At 38.6% G+C, this 21347-nt stretch overlaps 1 protein-coding gene across 2 annotated transcripts; it reads left to right on the forward strand.

Moving 5' to 3' along the window:
• Positions 1 to 5386: 5386 nt before the first annotated feature.
• Positions 5387 to 18462, forward strand: LOC143847234 (E3 ubiquitin-protein ligase RGLG2-like). Of its 2 annotated transcripts, none has more exons than XM_077355986.1 (12): positions 5387 to 5543; positions 6267 to 6601; positions 9219 to 9303; positions 9376 to 9516; positions 9618 to 9731; positions 9835 to 9932; positions 15505 to 15584; positions 15681 to 15786; positions 15900 to 16027; positions 16394 to 16628; positions 16920 to 16976; positions 18229 to 18462. In XM_077355986.1, exons 2-12 carry the CDS (start codon positions 6353 to 6355, stop codon positions 18307 to 18309), a joined length of 1374 nt encoding a protein of 457 aa, XP_077212101.1. In that variant the 5' UTR covers positions 5387 to 5543; positions 6267 to 6352; the 3' UTR covers positions 18310 to 18462. The 2 variants fall into 2 exon arrangements, with proteins under 2 accessions (XP_077212101.1, XP_077212102.1); XM_077355987.1 differs by lacking the exon at positions 5387 to 5543 and adding an exon at positions 5860 to 6038.
• Positions 18463 to 21347: the final 2885 nt, after the last annotated feature.

The raw sequence follows: 21347 nt of genomic DNA on the forward strand, positions 1-21347 counted from the left end.
ATAGAATTCCAGCCCCACGAATTGTGTGGATTCTTCTCTTCTTCTTTCCTATTAAATCTTCTTATACTCTATATCTCTTCTCCTATATACTTATGAGACTCTTCACACGGTATCAGATAAAACAGAAGTCAGATGGAACAGTGGATACATACAAAGCTAAACTCGTCGCAAAAGGATACAACAAACAACTTGGTCTTGATTATGAAGAAACTTTCGGTGTTTTAGTCAAAGCAACCACAATATGATCATCATGGCCTTAGCTAACAACATTATGTGGAAACTCAATCAGATGGGCATGAAAAATGTAATCCTATATAGCAAAGTTAAGAAGGAAGTCTACATGGAACAACCGGACGGCTTTGAGGAAGCAGACAGGATCACGTGTGCAGACTCAAGAAAGCTATATATGGTTTAACAACAAAGCTGCTATTAGCATTGCCCGTGACACAATTCAATATGTCATGACCACAAATATTGAAGTGGATTGACAATTCATAAGTGAGAAGCTAACCTCCAAAGCGATTTGTTCTCCCTACGTTACTACACATCAATAAGTGGCAAATATCTTAACTAAGGGGGTTCGCAAGAGTAGACACGAGGAAATAATAAGCAAGTTAGATATGGATGATATCTACTCACCAACTTGAGGGGGAGTGTTGAGATATGATATAAATAAACCCGCAAGTTATAACGCCATTCTTGTCTCTATTGGGTAATCATTAATAAAAGCATACTAGGGTCGTGTGAGAGAGCATACCCACGAATCTATTCTCTATTTTCTTCTCCTTTCTACAAGCCATAGAGATTGTCGGATGGTTCGCAACTACATATGCTGCTCACAAGAGGATATGCGAAACTGTATTTTGACAACCAAAGTGCGGTCAACTATTACAAAATTCAGCATTTCATGAAGAAAACAACACATAGAAAAGGATTTTCACTTTGTCAAATAAAGACTAGAAGTGGTGAGATAGCTCTAGTTTTTGTTCCAAGCAAAAACAGATTGCAAACATCGTCACAAAAGGACTCGCAAGGGATCATCAAATTTGTCTATATGGCAACCTGAGTGTGCATGGTTTTAAACTTCGGTCAAGAACTGTCAGTTACGGCCAACATGTGTAGGTTTCGGTGGGGACCAAAGTCTGAAATATGATTCCTTCGTATGCACCCACATAACAAAAAAACTCCATGAATTCAGAAACATTAATGCCTATTCCATTAATAAGATGAGTTAGATGAAATGTAACAGCAATGGAAAGACCATCAGGTCTTGAAACATGTAAAATACATGTGTTTAGATTGAACCTTACTGTTCCAAACGTGCACAACAATGCATTTCACTAGATGTTTGATCTTATTTATTTTAAATAGTAGATGTTTGTATACATGGTTTCTTTATGCAATGGTTTCTAGGTACGTATTTGTGTGAAGCTTATGTTGAATTTCCAATGTTGCCATGGACTTCCATAAACTTTCATTATTTTAACAAGATTTCCATAGACTTCTAAAAACTTCCATGAAGTACTTCCACTTCCGCGTGTATAAAAATCTTGACCGAAACCAAAGTTTGATTTCTTGTGCTCAAGAAAATTGTACAACTTGAGAAGGAGTTTCTGGTTTCTAGGTGCGTATTTGTGTGAAGTTTCTCTTAAATTTCCATGGACTTCCATAAACTTTCATTATTTTTACAAGATTTCCATAGACTTCTAAAAACTTCCACAAAGTACTTCCACTTCCGCCTGGACCAAAATCTCGACCGAAACTGAAGCTTGCTTTCTTGAGTTCAAGGACAGTGTACAACTTGCGATTGAGTTTCAGAAATAATACATTGCCAATATGGTGCACACACAAAGGTTTTTATGTTGGGTCAATTAATGGAAGATTTGTAATTATGTAACGCAAGTCAATGTTTAAAAACGCGGATGTGACGCGGAACGCGGCCAAGAAAAATCCTTGTCGACTCGGCGCGGACGCGGCCAAGAACGTGGTTGACGCGGTTGGCGCGTTCATAACTTGGGAGAGTCAAAGGAATTTATTGACTCTATAGGGCAAAACGCGGAATGCAGATGTGGTGCAACGCGAAACGCGGCCAAGGTAAAAAGGAGTCGACTCGGGCGAGTTCTTTGTCGAGTCAAGGAGTTTTTACACACTAACGCAAGTGCTTATATATACAAGTCATTAGGGATGTAATATACATCAAATGAATAAAATTCCGGTCCCACAAAGTGAGCTCTCCTCTTGCTATTCCCTACAAAATCTTCTTCTTTCTCTCTGCTGTATACACTAGTGAGATTCTTTTTTTTTTTTTTTTTGGTTGGTACCTATGAGATTCTTCACATATACTAACTAGCAAGGTTAGTTGGCATCCCATTGATCTGCCAAAATATGCAGGAAAGCAAGCATAAATAACACTACTCAAATCAAGGATCTGATTCGAAAATGTTTTTAAGAGGCCCCAATGGATGGCAACGAACCTTGATACTCTTAATAGGCCAGTTTTGGCAGCTGAGCAAGCTCTGCCACTCTAGAAATTGTTTTTTTTTTCTCAAACAGTTTTTATTACCGAATGAAATTTGAAAAAGAAAAAGAAAAAGGCAAAGTGTATATTGGGAATAATTATAAAATGGAATGTGATATTTACTTATAAAATCAATCATGTCTTCTTGCATATCTTTTGAGACATTATAATAACTCGTACGAAATACACAAAATTCATGAAAGCAGTGAAGGTCAATTACTCGAAACAAGCAAAAACAAAAATCTATTATAACCATATAGATATTTCATCATACTAGTCCTTACCACTAAAGGGGCATTTGTTTCTCCTTTGTTAGAGGAGCCAGCCTCCATGGACGCAGCAAAATTCTGTCAATCAGAAGAAATAAAGTGATTAATCATGATTGCAGTAATATGCTAAAAAAGTAAAGATGCTATGAATAATAATGACACTTAATGTAATTGTTGAGAAAAATCTGCCGGGTAGATCCGATCCAATTGCACACAAATAAACGGAAAAGTAAAACTAAAAACAAGCCACAAGATGAACATGGATATTTTACATGGTTCGGCCAAGATGCCTACATCCACGGAGATTTTACAAGTGTCATTTTTAGCTACAGTTTGGGTACTTTGGAAGGAACGAAATGCTAGAGTTTTTAAGGGATTTAAGAAGGGACACAAATCCATTCACGTTTTGGAAGACTGATTCATATGTTTAAGTACATACATATAATTTGGAGGAGTTTTAAGGAGGAGGGGGAGCATTGTTTGCTGTGTTTATCATTGTAATCAAGTTAATTTATTTTCTATGTTTAGGGGGAGCATTGTTTCAAACTCCTGCAAACTTGGAGCATTTGCCCATGGTGGAGAGGGTATTAGGTCCATTTCCCCAGCATATGTTGAAGAGAGTAAAGTGGAAGTGCACAGAGAACCCCCTACTTGGTGTTATTTAGGCCCTTGTTTTGGATTTTGACTACCCAAAAAGATTATTGGGCTCAAATTTACGTTTAATTTTGTTCTAGTAATCAGTTTTAGACTCATAAATTGGTTCTCAAAATCCAAAACAAATAGGGCCTTAACAATGGTATTCCTCATCAAATATCCATCTTAATGCTCTAACGTTTTAGTTGTTTTCCTTCAACCGACCTGCCGAGAAGTATGCCAGGTAAGGTAGGCTGGGTTGGCTCGAGGGTGCAACCTCTACGGAAAGAATCAAATCAATTTTGAAGTTGCCTCCCGTGTATGTTATCTTCTGCTTGTGCATATGTTTCGAAACAATATGAAGATACTTAAGAAAGAGGGTAGGATTTTCAGATTTTGGATGTCATGTAAATCTTGGGAAAACCACGAGCTTTATTCCATTTGGATACAAGTTAACAAGGAGGGAGAGAGAGAGAGAGAGAGAGGATTACCTAAGAAATATTGTCTTTTTTGAGATATTTCATATGAAAAGAATGACACCAAGTCACCAGATATGCAATTATTATACATCTTTCTTGTCTGGTAATCTCTAAAGGTTTGGATGTTATTTTGGCAACCAAACACACCAAGTAATTCAAAAACTGCAATTTTTTTACTTAGGAATTACTTGAGGATCTCTTGCATGTGGCAAGAGCCAAGGAATACTAGGGCTTATTTACTCTTTTAGGGATGCCACGCCAGCACCATCTAATGTCTGGTTGCCATAGGATGATCCAAGCCGTCCATCTAATGGGTTATAATGTAAATAGATTGTGCCCCCAAAATAATTTCCATAGGATGATCGCAACCCTCCAATCTATAGAGGTTTCCACAATATGCAATTTCTCTTTAGATCGGAGGGCTAGAATATACCTATGAAAATGATATTTTGTGGCGCAACCTATTTACGTTGTGGCCCATCAAATAGACGGTTTGGACCATCCTATGGTGTGCGCCGTACATATTGTTTTGAAAAATATGAGTGGGGCCTATGTTGTTCAAAGATTTCAGCAAAGGACACACCAACAGTTAGTGTTGGAGAGAGAGAGAGAGAGAGAGAGAGAGAGAGAGAGAGAAACCGGTGGAGGAGTGTTGTACCCTCTGTGGACTAGAGGTGGTATCACTGCCCTTATCACTTGGCTAAATTTATGGAGCACTAACAGCTTACACCATAGGATGATCTAAACCATCCATTTGATGGGCCAAAACATAAATAAGTTGCGCCCTAAAAATCATTTCTATAGGATGATCCCAACCATCCGATCCATAGAGGTTTCCGTAATATGCAGTTCCTCTAGATTGAAGGGCTATGATCATCTTATGGGAATGAATTTATTTGGGCACATCCTATTTATGTTGCGGCCCATCAAATGGACGGTTTGGATCATCATATAATATATGCGGTACAATACTTTTTGAAAAATATTGAACCAATGGATCCTAGATGCTTACACATATAATCTAAAAAAAACTCAATTATTAGAGCGCCGACTCTAATTGCAAACCATCTAGACTGGAATTTTTAATTTTTTTCCGTTTTTTTAATTATTTTCCGACGAATTCTAAACTGAAGGCCGCCCCTGCTAAAAACAAGGGGTGAAAGGGCGCCCTCAGTTTAGCATTTTTCTTATTTTCTCCTAATACCTTCTTAAAAAAAAAAAAAAGTCACACGATAAGTTCCAATGATTGGAAGCTTCATCGAGCCATCGTTTATCCCAAAAATTTAAAAAGGGAACCGAAAAATTCGCACCCTGTGTAGAATGATTCGCATCCCTTGTAGGTTAATTGACGTCAAAAATCGTCAAACTTTAACGCTTTTTGACGTCAATTTACGTTCAAGCGGTGTGAATCATTCTACAGGGGGTGCGAATTTATATCACCCAAAAATAAAAAGCTTTGATTCTTTTAAAAAACAACCACTTAAAAATAGTGTTTGTTTGTTGATCCCCCACTACCTTCCATTGCATCTCCCTCATTTTCCTCACTTTCCAAAGAGAGAGAAATCTTTCAAATCAGATCGCAACAGCAAAGAGAATCAAAAGCAATGGAGGAGAGAAGGGCGCTGAAAAGCGATTTCTCTCCAGGTATGTACACTCTACTAGAGAATTCTGTAAAATCCAAACCCTAGGTAGATGAATAAGTTCCGAAATTAGGTTTTTCTTACATATATTGATTCTATATGGAGTCCAAAACAGAGAAGAGCTACTCTTTACTACTCAAATTGATTTGATATTGAGTCCAAAACAGAGAAGAGTCAACCATTCATTTTCTTTTTTACTGCTAATATATATCTACTCATTCTTTGGAAGTATTTGCTTGCGTGTAGATTCATCTTTCTTTAGCGTGTGCGTGTTTTTGGCGTTTTTTTAAGACATTTGTCGGCATTTTCTTCCTTCTTTTTTTTTTTTCTCTTTTTGTGTGGCAAGGAAGAAGACTACAAGTCGGTGATCTTAAATTACTTGAAAATTTTGAGTCTTTGTTTACGATTTTAAGACCCTCTCGTTGATTTTCTTAGGTTTTCTCTATATACATGTTCAAGGCTGGATTTTTGTTTTTGAACTTTTTGAATCTTTAAACAGGTAATCAGATCCGGTATTCATTGTTTTCTTTCCTTTTTTTTTCTGTTGATGTTTTTATGGTGTTTTTTTTTCTGATTATATGGTAGGTGGTGGCTTTTGTGTGGTTTTCTGTGAAGTAGAAACGTTGAATTTGTCGAATTTTATCAGATCCAGTAAATTTCTGTGGGCATTTGCATTTGTATTCTGTGTTTTCTCTCATTTTTCTTTTTGTTGATGTTTTGATTGTAGGTGGTGGCTTATGTGTGGTTCTCTGTGAAGGAAAAATGTTGAATTTGTCAAATTTCGTGGAGTCTCTGTAGATTGTAGAGTTTGAAATGGGGGGTAGCAGTTCCAAGAGAAAGTCGCCGGAGTGCACACATTCTTCACGGTACTGTTCTGGTTCGCGTCCACCGTGGGGTGATAATAATCAGGGAGCATCATACTCTTCTCGAGAATATGTACCTCCATCCCAAAGTTATGATCCTCACCCTCAAAATTATGCTCCCCGGACTAAAAATTATGCTTCTCAGAATTCCATGGGGAGGTATTCAAGGATAGCTGATAACTACAATTCCTTGGAGCAGGTACTCATCAATAATAATTGTCTCTATTGCTCTTTGTGATGCTTTCTTTTGAAATCTTTGATGAGTGCTCTCTGATACTCTGTTCATTTTTTTGGGTTTTTTATTTAACATTTCAGATTCGAAAGTAAAATACTGATGCCTTGATTTGATATGTAGAAGGGTTATTAATGTCTGTAGAGAATCAAATACTACAAGCTATTTTTTTTCTTCGATTCGAGGGTTAAAAAACCAACTTTGGGGGTAAAAGAAGTTACTTTTAGCTGTTTGTAATCATCAGAAGTTGCTGGGTTTTGAATAAAATATGTTATTACTGATCAAAAGAAAATCTTTCAGAGTTTGCATTGTCTATTATAGCCCTTGTGATTTTTGGCATAGTTCTTGTTAGCCACTCTTCAAAATTTCTCTAGGAGCTTGACTCTAGAAGCATGAGATAATAATATTATAGTGGTGCATTGGGTGCGAGAAGAGCCTCATGCAACCTTTTGCGAGACTTTCTCGGAAAAGCCTGAGTTTCCTAAAGAGCCTTATTCATGGCACTGTTGTTTCTGTTTTGAGAATTCACTCGTGCAACCTTTTGCGAGACTTTCTTGGAAAAGCCTGAGTTTCCTAAAGAGTCAGTTATTCGTGGAACTGTTGTTACTGTTTTGAGAATTCACCTGCCTTCAACGGGTCCTTAGCGCACTGTTTTATTTTTTGTTACTTTTGGTGAAATGTTGTCCAATATTGCCCTTTTGTAACCTCATGGACAGTTTATAACTAATAAGGGAGGAGCGGGGATGATATGTGAAAATGGTTGCGTAAGGTGAGATTGAATCTTAAGCAAGTTAAACTGATCACTTCTTGGGCATCTTGAAACAAGACAAGGTATGCCTAATTCAGTTGAGAAGAACATTATTAGATTGCTGGATCAGCAGAATTTTTTTTTATACTTTTGAAATATAGTGATTAAATATATTGATAAAGAAAGTATCCACAACTCTGTACAGCAGGGAATGACATGGCTCTGGCTTAATAGGAAATCCCTCTCCTCACTTTTGAAAAATGGCAATGCTTGACCCACAATAGTGAATCCCTTTCCACATTTTTGGAAGTGTATTATATATGTTAGAGTAACCCAAACGAACCTCCTCCAATGTATCACCTACCGAAGGAGTGACCTGGAAAACCCTACCCTCTGGATACCCTGGGAAGCAGCATACCATGCATTCATTCTCACATCCATGCAGTAACAACCCGATTTTCAGGTAAAATTGGTCTAAATAGTTATATGTGTCCTTTTCTCATGGTTGTTGGAGAGTGAACTTATAGATTGCCTTGCTAGAGAAGGGAATGTCAGGGGCAGCGCTAGTCTTTTTTTTTTTCTTTTTTTTTTTCACTTTCCGTTCTACTAGTTTGGGAGAAACTGCTATGATTTGGCCGACACTTCGAATTTATTGCTGACTCACGTGTCCTACCGTGTCCGCCACGACACCCGTGTCCACACGTGTCGACACTCCTTTGGACACTTTTACTTGTATTGCTGGAAGTGTTAAACTTAATGTGGTGTGTGTAGACTTGTTTTTGTACCATGTCATGTGTGACATTCTGTTTTTTATTGAATATTGTGTTTACCTCATTTAGACAACTCGTATCCATATCGAAACTGAACACACGAATCTATATCCACAAATCATAATTACATATACTTTCTATTTTAGCCGTGTCCCCGTTTCTAAATTTTGGGGGTTTGCCATGTCCGACACTCTGTGTCCGTGTCGACACGCGACACTCGTGTCCGTGTCCACAAATCATAGGGACAAAGGCTTAGTTGAGTTGAGTTGTAGTATTTTCTGTTCTATGATTTAGTGGCTTGTTGGCTTGTGATGTTGACTTGTGCTTGCCGTGGCCTGCATGGCACAATAATAGAATGAGGGAAGTAATCTGCTTGCTTGTGCAGTTGGTGCATTCCATATTTTCAATGAAATCTTGTCATTGATAAAAAAAAAAAAAAAAAAGTGGCTTCCATTATCTCGTCGTTTGTAGTTGAAGAATCTCTCACTTGGATTTTCTGATATCCTTTTACATTTTCTTATAAGTGATTTGAAGGGGCTTCGACTTTGGGTGAATCTCACAATGATATGCCTCAGCATTTCTTCTGCAGTCTTATTTCTTCCAGTTTGTTTTGGTACTAGTTCTGTTCTTGAAACACCTATACTACTTACAGAAACATGGAGCTTGGAGATTGCATGTAGTCATATCAATGTAGCACCTATAATCCTATAAGTCTATATAAATTTCATGGTTGATCATACTAGTCTGTTCAAATTAGATTGTGAAAAGTTCCGAACATTTTAAAGAGCAGATGCCTATAATGTAATTTGTTCCAGTGGCTGAGTAGGTACAAAAATGTCGATCTTAATCTTCTATTAACTCCTAATTAACAATGCATGCCTTGTTGATCTTTCCAGGTAATACTGTAAGGAATCCATAGTTCATTGTTAGTCTGATTATGCATTACCAACTAATAGAATGCATCACGGTCACTTTATTAGCTGGAATCGAAGTGATTGTATTCAGCATATCAATTTGAGAATTCGATTACTAAATCACAGAAATGAATAATTCTTCACATCCACAGGTGACGGAGGCTCTTGCTCATGCTGGCCTTGAGTCTTCCAATCTCATTGTTGGCATTGATTTCACTAAGAGCAACGAATGGACAGGTCTGCGCTCACCTATATGCCAAAATCTATACTGTGATTAATACTGCGTGCTTAACTTCCTCTAAAATTCAGGTAAAAGATCATTTTCTGGCCGGAGCTTGCATCTCATTGGAGACCGTCAAAATCCCTATGAACAAGCAATCTCTATTATTGGAAGAACATTATCTGCATTTGATGAGGATAACTTGATCCCCTGTTTTGGGTTTGGAGATGGTAGTTTATTGTGAATTTCTGTCTCACTTCTCTAGTGAATCAACTTAGAGGATAATGATCTGGGTATGGATATGACGAATATATGTTTTGTATTTTGGCAGCATCAACCCACGATCAAGATGTCTTCAGTTTCTATCCTGATGAGCAGCTCTGTAATGGTTTTGAGGAAGCGCTGGAGCGGTACAAAGAAATAGTCCCACATCTGCGACTAGCTGGTGTCCTTACTAATTCTGTTGATTTATTCTCATTTTCGGAACTTCACAAAGTTTAGCTAGTTTGTTATTGTAACGTATGCCTTTTTCTATTTCCCCCTGGCAGGGCCAACATCTTTTGCTCCTGTCATTGAAATGGCTATGACTATTGTGGAACAAAGTGGTGGGCAGTATCATGTGTTATTGATAATTGCTGATGGGCAGGTATTTCCTTTTTGATGCATCTTTTATTGTAGTTTTGTAAGCAACTTTGCCACTGGAGGATGGTAGTTTAATGTCAATTTTGGGAAATCACTAGAATTTGGGGAGCAGAAGAAAGGTGGGGCATATACTATTAGAGAGGCAGTAACTTGGTGGGATATGAGAGCTGTGTTACGAACCGTAACAGAACATAGACAATTAAGAGAAAAATAATCTAGATTGTGATATGGTAATGGATAATATTGTGATAAGGCCCATCACATGTGTTCAAGTGTTGTTTATACTATATAGGATGGGGCCAAGATAACCTCGCCCCCATATATATATATATATAGGGAAAAGTGAGTATGAGGGGCCCCTCTGAGGTGACGGCTAGAAACACGGTGGGCCCACATTTTTGGGGTGATCGAAACCATTCATTTGATAGGCCATGACATAGATAGGGTCTGCCCAAAAAATCAGCTCCATAGGATCATCCCAACCCTTCGAATTGTGGAGGTGAAAATGGACAAATTTGGGCAAATTTATACCCCCCCATTTTCACCTCCACAGTTCGAAGGGTTGGGATGATCCTATGGAGCCAATTTTTTGGGCTCACCCTATCTATGTCGAGGCCTATCAAATGAATGGTTTCGATCACCCCAAAAATGTGGGTCCACCGTGTTTCTAGCCGTCACCTCATATAAGCTTATATGAGGGGCCGCTCATACTCACTTTTCCCATATATATATATGAGGAAAACGTTGGTGCGGTGCGCTTAAGTGGTTATAACGCCTCCCATTCTTTTAAATGTTTGGGTCCCACATACAGGAACCAATGGGAGGCGTTATAACCACTTAAGCGCACCAGCACTTCTCTCTCTCTCTCTCTCTCTCTCTCTCTCTCTCTCTCTATATATATATATATATATATATATATATATATATATATATATAAGGGCGAGGTTTCTGAGCTCTAGCTCAGCCTGAGCTAGAGCTCTATAAATACACCATCTCCATGTTGTTTCAATCATCCAACCCATTCATTCTATAGGACCTCACATAGATAAGGTGTTCCTAACAAACCATCTCCATACCATAATCCTAACCATTCAATCTATAGAAGCCCATTTTCTAGCCATCCATTCTAAACCTCCACAAATCATAACCCTAACCATAACCTATAAAATGAATGTGTTGGATGAGTCAAACAACTATGGGAGTGGTGGTTTCTGAGCTCGAGCTTAGAAACCTTTTCCTATATATAAGCGCACCATTTTTTTGGTACGCTTAAGTGGTTATAACGCCTCCCATTCGTTTAAATGTTTGGGTCCCGCTTAAGCGAACCAATGGGAGGCGTTATAACCACTTAAGCGTTATAACACTTTTCTCATATATATATATATATATATATATATAGAGAGAGAGAGAGAGAGAGAGAGAATAAAGTATGTGCAGCTACATAGATAAGCTATTTGTGCATGGCTCACAAACCATAGAGGGGGCCATATTTTTGGGGGGATCCAAAGCATTCATTTGGAAGGCCCTTCCATGGATAGGGTGTGTACCAAAAATCAGCTCTATAGGATCATCATAACCCAATCAAAGTTGGAGGGGAAAATGGACAGACACCGTGTGTCCATGTTTCTGCCCATTTCCCCCTCCACAAATGGCAGGGATAGGATAATCCTATAGGGCTGATTTTTGGTACACTCCCTATCCATGGAAGGGCCTTCCAAATGAATGCTTTGGATGCCCCAAAAAATGTGGCCCCTCCTATGGTTTGTGAGCCATGAACAGATAGCTTATCTGTGCTGCTGCACATACTTTATTTTCTCATATATATATATATAAGGAAAGTGTTCCTAAGCTATAGCTCAAAAACACATGTGGCCCCACATTTTTTGGGGGATCCAAAGCATTCATTTGGAAGGCCCTTCCATGGATAGGGTGTGTACCAAAAATCAGCCCTATAGGATCATCCTAACCCAACCATTTGTTGAGGGGAAAAATGGGCAGAAACATGGATACACATTGTTTGTCCATTTCCCCTCCACCTTTGATTGGGTTAGGATGATCCTATAGGGCTGATTTTTGGTACACACCCTATCCATGGAAGTACCTTCCAAATGAATGCTTTGGATCCCCCCAAAAATTGGGGGGGCCATGTGTTTTTGAGCTATAGCTTAGATAAGCTTATCCGAGCTATAGCTTAGGAACACTTTCCTCTCTCTCTCTCTCTCTCTCTCTCTCTCTCTATATATATATATATATATATATATATATATATATATATATATATATATATATATATATGAGGAAAATGATTGTGAGCTTGAAGCTCATATAGCTTATATGAGCTTGAGGGCCCAAACACATGGGTCTCACATTTTTTGTGGTGATCCAAACCATTCATTTACAAGGCCCCATCATAGATAGGGTGTGTACCAAAAATCAGCTTCATTGGATCATCCTAACCCCTCAAAAAGCGGAGTGCAAAAATGGGCAGATTTGTGGCAAACGGTGTCTGTCCATTTTGCCCTCCACTTTTGGATGGGTTAGGATGATCCTATGGAGCTGATTTTTTGTATACACCCTATCTATGTAAGGGCCTTTCAAATGAATGCTTCGGATCATCCTAACAATGTGGGCCCACATGTGTTTCGGCCCTCAAGCTCATATAAGCTATATGAGCTTCAAGCTCACAATCATTTTCCTATATATATATATATATATATAAGAGAAAATGAGAGAATTATTTGAATTTTCCCAAAATTCTTTGAGAATCACACATCACTATTTTTGACTTTTTTTAACAAAGGCACCCATTCAACCCACATATTTTCAATCCGACCCCCTCCTTTATGCTTTTAACAAAGGCACCCATTAAAGCCACAAATTTCAATCCTACCCCCCCTCCTTTATGCTTTTTTAATTATGGAAACCTCTATAGATTGGAGGGCTAGGATCAGCCTATGGAAATGATTTTACGGGCACAAGCCTATTGATGTTGTGTTCCATCACATGGACGGTTTGGATCAACCTATGATGTGGTCCGTACAGTTCTTTGTCGGCCCGTGCATCGCACGGGGTTTTTAACTAGTATATATATATATATATATATATATATATATGAGGGCAGTGTTCCTGCGCAGCTGCTCAGTTAGCTTAACTGAGCAGCTGCCCCAAAAACTCATGTGGCCACATTTTGGGTGGGATCCAAAGCATTCATTTGATGGGCCCTTTCATGGGTAGGGTGTCCACCAAAAATCAGCTCCATTGGATCACCTTAGGGTGTCCATTTGTGGGGCAAAAAATGGACAGATTTGTGGAGAAACAGTATCTGTCCATTTTTGGCCCCACAAATGGACACCCATTGGTGATCCAATGGAGCTGATTTTTGGTACACACTTAATCCATGGAAGGGCCCATCAAATGAATGCTTTGAATCACCCAAAAAATATGGGGCCACATGAGTTTTTTGGGGCAGCTGCTCAGTTAAGCTAACTGAGCAGCTGCGCAGGAACACTTTGCTCTCTCTCTCTCTCTCTCTCTCTATATATATATATATATATATATATATATATATATATATATATATATATATATATATATGAGGAAATGGTTTGTGAGCAGTTGCTTAGATAAGCCTATCTGAGCAGAGCTCACAAACATAGGGGGGCACATTGTTTGGATGATCCACAACATTCATTTGATAGGCCCTCATATAGATAGGGTGTGCCCAAAAAACCAACTCCATAAGATCATCCCAACCCTACGATTTGTGGAGTTAAAAATGGATGTGTATAAACCTTCACAAATTTGTCCATATTTTGCCTCCACAGTTTGAAGGGTTAGGATGATCCCATGGAGCTGATTTTTTAGGCACACCCTATCTATATGAGGGCCCATCAAATGAATGCTTTGGATCATCCTAATAATGTGGGCCCTCCTATGTTTGTGAGCTCTGCTCAGATAAGCGAGCAGCTCGAGCTCAGAAACCTTTTCCTAATATATATATATATATATATATATATATATATATATATATATATATATATATATATATATATATATAATCGTGTTTCTTTCCTTTGTTTGTCGTTTGTTTTATTTCTATGAAAACTTTATCCATGAATACACCTCATAGTATCGGTGGAGCCCACCATTTTACACCTCATGTTTTGATATGGTAGTGCCCACGGGTTCTACCCAAACCCATGCATATCAACATATGGTGGGTTTCACCATTTTACACCCATGAGTGGGCACACCATCTCCACGAAAACCATGCATAGCGTGGGGCCCACAATTTTACACCATGTTTTGACTTTTGATAGCGTGGGTCCCACCAACTCCACTCAAACCCATGCATCGGGTGGTACCCAACATCTTGCCTCATGTTTTGATGGTGTGGGTCCCACGATTTCCAGCCAAGCCCATGCATAGGATGGGCCCCACTATTTTACACCTCATGTTTTGATGGAGGTGGGGCTCACCATCTCTACCAATTCCATGAATAGAGTGGGCCCACCATTTACACCTCATTTTTTAATGTGGTGGGGTCCACTATTTTACACCTCATGTTTTTATGGGTTGAGGCCCAGTAATTTACTGCCATGCAGAGTATGGACCAATAATGCTAGTTTGTGTGTGTGCACATGTGAAATCATATGGTGTTCCTGCATTCATATGCTTAATGGGGTTATGTCATAGCGGCCACCCTTGATATTTGATCCAACAATAGCCTCTAAAAAGGTCAGCTATTGCTGGATCAACTATTAAGGGTGGCATCCCAATTACGTGCATGAACGCACGAGCACCGTGTAAAAACTCATATTTGTACATAATAATAATATGGAAATGATTTCAGCACTCCAACGTTTTGATAAAGATGCGCGAGGCATCTTGTCGGGTGGTATTTAAAGAGCTTAAAAGAACTTTTTGAGAACCGTAATACTCTACTGACAACCCTTTAAATACTACATGGCAAGATACCTCGCGCATCTTTATCTAACATGGGAGCGCTGAAATCATTTCCCTAGTAGTAGTATAATTTTGTTAGTATGAATTTTCTTTTTCCCCTAATATTTCTCTTCTTTTTTCTCGTCTTCCTCTTCTTCTATTTTTATATATCTGATTTGTAGCACAAGTCAACCGTGGAAATGCCCATCCATCGTTATAAACCTGTCTGCCTCCAATCTTTCTCATTTGTGGGTTCTCTATTAAAAAATATCATTGGCCTACTTAGATTCCTGTTAATTGAAATGTGAGAGGGACATGAGATGGTGAGGCTGGTTGGAAATGTTAATTGAAGGTGGAAAATATAAAACTAATTGGGCTATATTAATTTGAATTTTGAAACAATATGAAATAATGCTCATAATGCAGAATTTCAGAATACTCCCTACTCCCAAAGTTTTTTTCTGGTAATAAAAGGACCCTTGGGATTGCTTATCTAATTAAATCATTATAATATTCTACAATTCCTTTCATGTGCAAACTTGTAACTTTAGGGCTGATAAATTACCTACATCTGGACCAATCCTTATTACACACTATGCCAAAGCTGATGCACAAAATTATGCTTGGCACAGGTTACAAGAAGTGTAGATACCACGAGTGGCCAGTTGAGTCCACAAGAGCAGAACACAGTAGACGCTATTGTAAGAGCAAGGTAAGTTTTGGTTACTTTTTCTGTGGGCCCATTCTTTTTGGGGTATGGTGAACCATTTGTTTGACGAAACATCCTTAAATTGTTGTTTCCGTGCAGCGAGTATCCATTGTCAATTGTTTTAGTTGGAGTTGGTGATGGGCCTTGGGACATGATGAGGGAATTTGATGATAACATCCCTGCTCGGGCTTTTGACAATTTTCAGGTATAATGGAAGGTTCATCTAAATTTGTTGTATGGTGTTGCTTGGTTGTTTGTTATATGGGGTAATGTTTTCAGTAAAAAGCTTGATTCTGAAATATTGCCATGTATTTTCAGTTTGTAAATTTTACAGAGATTATGTCCAAAAATGAGCCTGTGGCAAAAAAAGAGATGGAGTTTGCACTTGGAGCACTGATGGAAATACCTTCACAGTATAAAGCAACACTAGAGCTTAACATCTTGGGGTACTAACCATTCTTGGGTTCATCTCTCCTTTCTGGTTTTAATTTTGAATAATGATATTGATATGGTTATGAGTTGGGAACCGAGAATGGAGACGAACAAATTGCCTCTTCACATGTTAACAACAACTTCCTCCTGCCTTTTTTTTTAATTTGAATGGTGGCAACTTCCTCCTGTTTGTTTGCCCCTTTTTTCTTAAAATGGCAAAACTACCCCTCCCTGTGCCATGTGGCATGTAGGGATTTGCTTGGTTCCACTCTCGGTTAGGCAGCCGGTCTCCTTAGCAGCACTCTTTAATTCTTGGCACGAGTGTTTATTATGGGGCCTAACTGACTGCAATTCATTCTTCTGTCCTTGTGCTCAAGCAGTCGCCGGACTACGAAATCTCCAAACAGGGTCCCTCTTCCCCCTCCTCTTGGAAATTATGGCGTGCCTTATTTCAAATCAAAGACTTCTCAATATAGCAGTACTTCTCAACATACCGGTTTCCCGAAGAGTTCACCTCCTTATCGTGGACAAAATTCATCTGTTAGCTCGGCTCCCTCCATGACCTCTGCATATGGAGGGACCACTCCACCTGCAAGTGCGGCGGGGCATGACCAGGTCTTTCAGCTAGTTCGTGAAATGTTTTGAGCTTTGTTATGCCTTTATCCTTATTTATATATTGAAAAATGCATTGCTATGCTATCAAACTATATAAAACAAAAAAGAAATAAACCATTGCACAGAATCATTTCAAAAAAAAAAATACCACTGCCCAGAAACCATAAGCTGGGTCTAACCATCATGTCTAGTTTTCTTGGGCTATATATACATTTGTATCAGCCAGTTTAATTAGTAGGGTCTATGTCCTGAAATGATGCAAACTGATTTATTGTTTTTGACTTTGAACAGGTTTGCCCGATTTGCCTTGCTAACTCCAAAGACATGGTTTTTGGTTGCGGGCATCAGGTAAAATTTGGAGCTTTGCACCCTGATTCCCCGTTTCCATTTTATCTTCTCTTTATATTCTTATGGACAGTATTACCTTTACGGAAACATGAGCTTCGCATCCAGTACTTTTCTGTAGTATTTGACACAGCGCTGCTATTAATTTTATTGACACTCGTTCATGGAAAAACATAGAAAAAGTCCAATACTCATCTGTTCGACACAGCCCCGTTATTATTTTTATTATGACACTTGGACACGGCAAAACATGCAAAAAGTAATGCCCAAGTGTGACTTCTACCTCAGGATTTGAAGGAAACAAAGAAATGAAAAAAAGAAAAGAAAAAGAAAAACTAATTCAGAGGTTCAAGTACAAAATAGAAATGAAATGTAACTGTGATTTTTCTTGGAAATATGTACCAGCTTTAGGGTTCACCGATTTGGAATTTTGAGTTTTGATATAGAATTAGAGGCAATGAAGGCTCGACTTTCACTTTTCAGAGAAATGGGAATAGATGACTGCTATTGCTGGACTGTAACAAGGATAAGAGTGATGCTTTCTCCTTTAATTCTTCATAAGTGCTCTCTAGCTTTGTCTCCATTTATCTTTTTCAAAGTCTTCTTTTTCCTCCTCTCTTTCAGAATAATTGGCTTTGGGATTTTGTTATGTGTGGCATTCCTATCTCATTTTAGAATGAAAAGTGAACAGGGGCTAAGGTAGTTAGTTCCATGCTTTGTGCTTTGGTCATCTTGTTTTTTTTGGTGTGTGTTAGGTTCTTTGGGATGTGAGGGTGTTTTTTTTTTTTTTTTTTTTGACTGGCATTTGGGATGTGAGTTTTTTCTTTTATATAATTGGGTTTCTTGGTGTTTCGGCTTCTGTTGTGAGAGATTGATTGTCGGTTTGGACAACAACTGGTTCTCATATGATTTTCTTTCCGCCGACGTTTTGGTAAGATTCATAGTTTCAGTAAAAAAAAGTAGGTAAAGAGATCAAGAAGTGTCACACCGAATCCATGTAGTGTTGAAATACAACATCTACCACGGCTACTTCTCCCATTCAAGGTATCCATGTCACATAAATGAATTGTATGGTGTGGCTGCTATGAGCACACTTGTTCAACAAAAGACTAGGGCTTTACATACAACACAGCTTTTTGCATTATGGCCAGTCTCAAAGTCAAAACCATTTATGCTCTACTTTTCTCAATTTCTTGTCGGGTTTATTAAGTTAACAAGGAAATGGAGATTGACAAACTAGAAATTGGTTTTGCAGACATGCTGTGAATGTGGACAGACCCTTCAGTTATGCCCCATCTGCCGGAGCGAGATCAATACCAGAATAAAGCTCTATTAAGACTCCAATATTTATAATTCTGTTTAGATAAGTGGAAGTTCTTGTCGCTTTTTATCCTGTTTGGATTTTTTATAAATTGCTTGTGGAAAAAGGGTTCTTATGTATGAATCCAAAATATATTTGTTAGAATAAGACTGTTGATCTTGTAGAGCATCATGAGGGCTTGGTTCCATCCTGAACAGATATCCCATGCTTAAGATAAAAAGACTGCAAAAATCAACAGTTTTGATTTTCTTGGTGGAACCCTAATTGGATCTTAATGGATGAACGGCCAAGGGTCACCCCACCAACTTGTTCTCAAGGGCATTCTGAAGGAAGAGCAGAACTGTTGAGAACAAATTTCTTATAATTTTTTCCCTTTTAATAATTTAGAGATAGATGGTATAATCAAGGTTTATTTAGAGGGATGTATTCATAAAATGAAGTTCCTTTTCAATAGAGCTTGAACCAAATAACTTTTTGTGTGTGTAATCAAAGAATGGAAAGTTAGGAAATTTTGGAAAAGTTTTTCCTTGTCAGATTCTTGTCAGTTTGGTTGCAGGTTGTTACCCCAGAGAGCAGTGGTTTAAGTAGTCAACAGGAGGAGACACGCCGTGTAGTTATCTCGTAGAAGAGTGGTGAGTGGTACGTACTGAGGAAGATTCCTCTGCTTTTTTGACGTACTTTTAGTGAATCAAACAGACTGATAAAAAAACAGAAAAGTTGAGATAGGTTTATTGGATGAAACCTTGCCTCTAAAACACAAAAGCTCTGTTCACTTGTCTTCCCGACGCTAGAAAGGAAAGGAAAATCACTCATTTTTTTTTTGGAGAAAGCACAAATAGCTTTGTTCTCTTCGTTTCCCGGGAAACTAGAGATACTGACGTGGAAAACTAAAATATTACGGGGAAATTCTGCTCTGCTTTTTAGCCAACAAAATAGACCTTGACTCTATCCACTCACCACACGTAGCTTAAATCCCTACAAACTAGGGAAAATAAAGATGGACTCTAATTAAAAACTAAATGAAATACCGAAACTGCCAGACTTATCTGTTACGCACGTAACAGTGAGGGCCTCTAGTTTTGGAAATGATAACTTCCAAAAACGCCATTATTTATAAGAGGAAAAGGATTGTGAGCTTGAGGGCCCAAACACATGGGTCCCACATTTTTTGTGATGATCCAAACAATTCATTTGCAAGGCCCCATCATAGATAGGGTGTGTACCAAAAATCAGCTCCATTGGATCATCCTAACCCCTCCAAAAGCGGAGGGCAAAAATGGGCAGATTTGTGACAAACAGTGTCTGTCCATTTTGCCCTCCACTTTTGGATGGGTTAGGATGATCCTATGGATCTGATTTTTTGTACACACCCTATCTTTGTAAGGGCCTTTCAAATGAATGCTTTGGATCATCCTTACAATGTGGGCCCACATGTGTTTGGGCCCTCAAGCTCATATAAGCTATACGAGCTTCAAGCTCACAACCCTTTTCCTCTATTTATAATGAGGAGTTCTAGCAAAGAGGAAATATGTTTCGAGTCTTTTCTAACTATCACGCTAACCATGTTTTTTCCGTTGTCATAGTTTTCTTTCCAAGAAAGATTTTAATCAGAAAACCTTTTCTCTATATCTTATGTTTTGTTTTGAACTTTCGAATTTTGATAGGGTTGGGTTGGGCCAAACAGCATAGCATATGGCAGGCCCCAATATTTTACACTGCATGCTATGGTGGGTCCCAACATTTTATAAGCACGCCTAGCAAGGGAGGTGGGCCCACCATTTACCCAACATGCTTTTATGTGGGGGCCAGACTATCTCCCCTCAAACCCATGCATAGGGTGGCCCCACCATTTTTACAACTTATGTTTTGGTGGCTGATAAATTTGCCCCTTCTAGGATAAACTCACCCCTTGTTACCTTCACAACTTACAACAGGTTACAACACCCTTTCTCCCTCTCTCTCTCTCTCTCCACAAACCCTTGGTGGAGCGAACAATGAATGGTTACCAGCTCTTCGATCCGTAGATATTTACATATGGTATCGTCATATTAGATAGGATGGTTAGATGGTAACCATCAGATGGAGATGATTTTTGGGGCACAACCTATTTATGTTGAGGTTCAAGAACTGAACGCTTTAGATCTTCAAACGAAGCGGCCCTATGAATTTTCTAAAATATACTTGTTAGGCATGTAGTTGTATACTTATATTATACTAGGAGGTCCCCATTGTATATAGCGTCCGTTTCTAGGTGAGCATATATTTTGAAAAATACAATGAAGCCCACCTTGTTTGAAGATCCAAACCATTCAGTTGTTGGGTCCCAATGTTACTAGACTTTGACCCAAAATCACCTTCGTCGAATGATCCTAACCCTCTAAACTGTAGATGAACTGCACCATTTAGAAATCTCTATAGATCGAAGAGTCAAGCTCATCCAATGGAGATGGTTTTCATGGTACAACATATTTGCGCCGATGCCTGATAACTGAATGGTTTAAATCTTTGAACAAGGTGGGCCACACTCTATTTTTTTTAAAGAAAAATAGGTGCACCTATGTACACACACCATATAATGCATATTTATTAGAAAAGTTGTTGCAACTCAAGTTATTCCAAACCGTTCATTTGATGGGCCTCAATGTAGTGAGACCTTTCCCCAAAATTCATCTCCATATGATGATCCTAACTCTCCGATCACGCTATGTAGATGATTTTAAGGGCAAAGCCTGTTTACATTGTGGCCCAACAAAAAACTGGCTTAGATCTTTGTGGGCTCAAGTGTTTTTTTTTTAATTCACTTTTTATGGTGTCCATCTTCCTTCTCAAAGATCTAAACCACTCATTGCTGGCCCCACCTAGGGTTTGTACGCAAAGAGAGGAGAGAGCACTGAATGTGAGAATAAGTACAGGTGGGGAGTTCCTTGTTCAAAGAAATCTAAACAATTCACTTGTTAGGCCCACCAAAGGTTCATGGAGAGAACGAGAGAGATTGATTGTCCGTTAGAGAGAGAGAGAGAGAGAGAATTTATCCATGACAGGGATGAATTTAT

The sequence above is a fragment of the Tasmannia lanceolata genome, unplaced genomic scaffold, assembly GCF_043159265.1.
Source record: "Tasmannia lanceolata isolate RefF3 unplaced genomic scaffold, GAP_Taslan_0.1 ptg000015l, whole genome shotgun sequence".
NCBI classification, from domain to species: domain Eukaryota; kingdom Viridiplantae; phylum Streptophyta; class Magnoliopsida; order Canellales; family Winteraceae; genus Tasmannia; species Tasmannia lanceolata.